Source organism: Argentina silus (assembly GCF_951799395.1).
Source record: "Argentina silus genome assembly, chromosome: 16".
NCBI lineage: Eukaryota > Metazoa > Chordata > Actinopteri > Argentiniformes > Argentinidae > Argentina > Argentina silus.
Genome location: NC_139670.1, coordinates 3,464,983 through 3,469,103, shown reverse-complemented (window position 1 = coordinate 3,469,103; position 4,121 = coordinate 3,464,983). Strand labels below are relative to the sequence as shown.

General features: G+C 51.4%; 1 protein-coding gene across 1 annotated transcript in view; it reads right to left on the bottom strand.

Moving 5' to 3' along the window:
• Positions 1–308: 308 nt before the first annotated feature.
• The window catches only part of LOC310817394 (heparan sulfate glucosamine 3-O-sulfotransferase 3A1-like), a gene marked incomplete at both ends in the record, with an annotated part of 35,143 nt that continues 31,330 nt past the window's right edge, over positions 309–4,121 (bottom strand). The window contains one exon of the mRNA XM_083687962.1: positions 309–930. Coding sequence (XP_083544088.1) covers positions 309–930 — 622 coding nt within the window. The remainder of the gene's footprint in view (positions 931–4,121) is intronic.

The following is a 4,121-nucleotide window of genomic DNA, read 5'->3' as shown; positions in this document are numbered from 1 at the left end:
TCACCCTTTTCACAGACACTCATATTGCTTAGGCTTAGTGTTGAGGCTGTCCCAGAGTCACAGGCTACTCCAGTGTCGATAGTCCTCCATGTCACCCCCCACAAATCCAATCCTGGCTTCAAATGGTATTTAAAAAAAACAAACATCTGAAACATAGCTGTGCTTGATTGAGTTTGTCTGGCACAATGGAACCGATGGAATAGTCCCAAAATCGCAAACCCTGCCCATCTGGTACTTCAGGCAGGCTCAAGCAAATGATCAAAGTATCTCTTCGACCCGGGTCTGAACCAAACACACGCGAGGCACATTCAGTCGTCCCAACCAAATATCCGCCCGGTCATCTGGTAGAACTTCATGTTGAAGGGCCTGTAGAAGTCCCGCAGCCTCTGCACCACCTCAGGGTGGATGTTGGGGTGGGTCCTGCCTTTGGTCTTGCCCAGGCAGTGGGGCTTGCTGCTGCCCTCAGCCTTCTTGAGGCAAGGGAAGCCCTTGGTCTGGTTGAAGTAGAAGTGTTTGTCTGTGATGATCCTCTTGAGACCCAGGAAGTCCTGCACGCGGCCCAGCTCTCCGGCCGGGTCGCTGATCAGACGCTCCCCGCTCACAAACAGGATCTGGCCCATAGGGAAGTACTGCAGCCAGTTGTCCAGGTGCTTGGCGTAGATGCCGATCTGGATGGCGCTCCACGAGGTGTCGATGAGCCCCGTAGTCCTGTTTTTGAAGGTCAGGCTCTCGAAGGTGGGAATGTCGGGCTTCTTGGACAGCGTCTGCGTGTAGTCGGAGATGGCCCTGGTGACGGGGTCCCGCACCACCACGATCAGCTTGGTGTCCCGGGACATGGAGGAGATCCGGGCCGGGGCCTCTCTGGTCACAAAGTAGCTGGGGGTCTTCTCCATGGTGATCTGGCCCTCCAGGGTCTTGGGCATCAGCTCCCTGAGGAGAGGGGAGAGGGAGAGGGGAGAGGGGAGAGGGGAGAGGGGAGAGGGGAGAGGGAGAGAGGGGAGAGGGAGAGAGAGGGTTAGGAGAAGGGCTAGGTGGAGAACCCCTTGCATAATGTAATCAACCAGATGGGGAGCATTGTGTTCCGGAGAGGGGAGAGGGGGAAAACTGTGAGATTTCGGCACTCATGAGGTATACATGTATAATAAGTTATACATGTACAAAAGGTATACATGTATAATATATAAAAACATCTAATGAAAATGTGCAACTAGAAACACAATAAACACAATGCTTTATTGTCCATGTTATGAGCAGCCAAGTATCAGGACTAAAATGCTGAGCGAGGACCTCTCATCGGAACCTCCACTACAACAACCTTTCTTAGCATATTGACAGTTGAGCCGAAGCTTCTTCCAGTGTTCCTTAGTGCTGCCTGAGGGGCAGTGAAACCTAGAGTCTTTCCTGAGGGGCAGTGAAACTAGAGAGGCTTTCCCCCCCCGGGTCCATTTAGAGGGCAGTCCTCCCTCTCAAAGAACACACGGAGAGCTACATCAATCTCCATCCATACAGCTAGAGTAGTATACCGCTGGTGATAAAACATTGATACGACAGCCATGTACAAAAATGTGAACAACGTCTATCAGCACACAGGATAATAGAACCTTTCCTGTCCTCCAACTGCTTTGTTGTCGTCCAGTAGATTCAAAAATAATTTAAAAAAAGAGAAGAGTGTGTGTGAGGTTTGGCCGTCCCAATATGGTGATTGTTGATTCTACGTTTCATTAACGTCACGTTTATTTGAGACTCGGAGACGTGGTGTGGAAAGAGAGAAGCTGGGTTTCTGTGTGACGTATAAACAGTTGCAGATGAGTGCAGAAAACATGGCCACGGTAGACACAGCAAACAGCCTGAGCGGCAGACTTCCCTAAACGTGTTGGACTCAAGGAAATTAAATCCCTGTGATGAAAGAATACCCATGATTCCCACCTCAAATATTTACAGCGAAAACGTTGAAGCGGGCGGGCACCTCAGCCATAATATTTTTTGGAACGTTTTCTTTGGCAACATCATCTCTGCAGCAGTATGTTCACCATGGGCCCTGCTCACACAGGGGCGCGAACACACACACACACACACACACACGCACACGGACACGGACACGCACACACGCACACGCACACGCACACACACACACAGACACACGCACGCACGCACGCAGACGCAGACGCAGGCGCACACACACACACACACACACACACACACACACACACACACACACACAGACACACACACACACATACATACATACATACACACACACACACACACCCCTCTCTCACCCTCCCTGCCCCGTGCTCCTTCAGGACAGTGACATAAAAAAACACCCACAAAAACGGATAAAAGCAGCTCCATGAATGATTAACGCCTCCTCCTTTCCACCATTTAGAGCCTCTGCAGAATACGGCTTTAAAATTCACCAAAGTACAGAATGCAAGCTTCAATTATTCATCCTCTGTGCTAGCTCTGGTTAAAGCCCAGGACTCGCTCTGACAAAGTGGCCTCCACCTCTCCCAAGACACACACAGGTTACTGGCCGTGACGGAATTACTGGGGCTACGTGTGTGTGTGTCTGTGTTGTGTGTGTGTGTGTGTCTGTGTTGTGTGTGTGTGTGTGTGTGTGTGTGTCTGTGTTGTGTGTGTGTGTGCGTGTGCGTGTGTTGTGATGGGTGGGAGTTGAGAGTGTGTTTTTGTATGCGTCTGTGTGAGGGAGAGGAGACGGGGACTGGGACGGGGGGGGACGGGGGACGGGCGGGGGACGGGCGGGGGACGGGGGACGGGGGGACGGGCGGGGGCTCTGTGAAGTCCCATGGTCAAAGTAACGCGATGAAGGAAGAACACACATCTTTTCAATCTCTGAGTATTTGTTTACAGGCAACAACATTCCGCCACAGTTGAATAAAAAAAAAAAAAACACACACACACACAGCCGCCTAGCTCTGCCACCAAACTTCTTTCCTTTTCCTGATGTGAAGGGAGGCGTTTTTTCTGCCTCACAAACAGACTGGTAAACAACCATGCTCCGTTTAACATACATGCAAGGAAATGAGACGCAGGGAGCTGAGATGAGATGTGAGGGCAGGAGTCTCACTGAGTGTCTCACTGAGTGTCTCACTGAGTGTCTCACTGAGTGTCTCGCTGAGTGTCTCGCTGAGGGAGTGAGCCTCTGAAAGACACCAGCTGTCATACAACAGCAAGTCATGGAGGTTTGGTTCTGCTGACGTCCTCTCTGTCTGGCTCAGTGGTTTACAGTGGGACGACAATCAACATGGATACATGAATATTCAGTCTGGGAGGAGAAAAAAAAAAACTGTATTTGGTGACAAATAGACCGCATTAAATTTGAATAGCGTTGTGTCTATTGGCAATGTGCTTGTTATTAGGCCATGAATTATTTGCTGTGTTTCAAAAGTTTCCTGTTTTTTTTTAACTTTGTTATCTGTTCCAAAACATTCAACTCAGAGCGTTTCTCACCCGAGCTGAAAGCGGTGTACCCTCGGTGGTGTAGGGTACAGTGTGTGCCTCTCTAACCCTCAGAGACCAACGAGGGCGTGTGTAGGTTACGGGTCTCTGAGAACCCTGACTGAACCCAACCTGCCACGCTCAGATGACAAGGTCACGGCTGCCGTGGCGACAGAGACAGGAAGTAGACGACGCACGGCGAGGCCAGGGCCAGGCTACAAGGGTCCACTGTGTCCTGACATCCCCCCCCCCCGCCGTCCCGCCCCAGTGACCGTCCCCTGACCCCCCATCCTCTCAGTGTCGGCGGTGCACTTTCTGCTGGATGAAAGGATGAGGGAAAGGGGAGGGGGGTGGGGGGAGGGGGGGAGGATAAACGACAGGAACAAGATTCCTTTCCTCTCACATTATCTCTGCACCGTCGCCTCCAGAGGCTCGTGGACTCTGTGCTCTCCTGTGTGCCCTGCAGGACTATGGTACGATAGTGGACTCTGTGCTCTCCTGTGTGCCCTGCAGGACTATGGTACGATGGCACAGTGGAGTCTAGCCAGACAGTAGTTAGGTACCCAGATACTGAAGCAGTTTGTCTTCGTGACTATGTGGTCTTAGTGAAGCCAACAGCCGACAGTGAATGTGTAGGATAACCAGGACGGATAACCAGGACG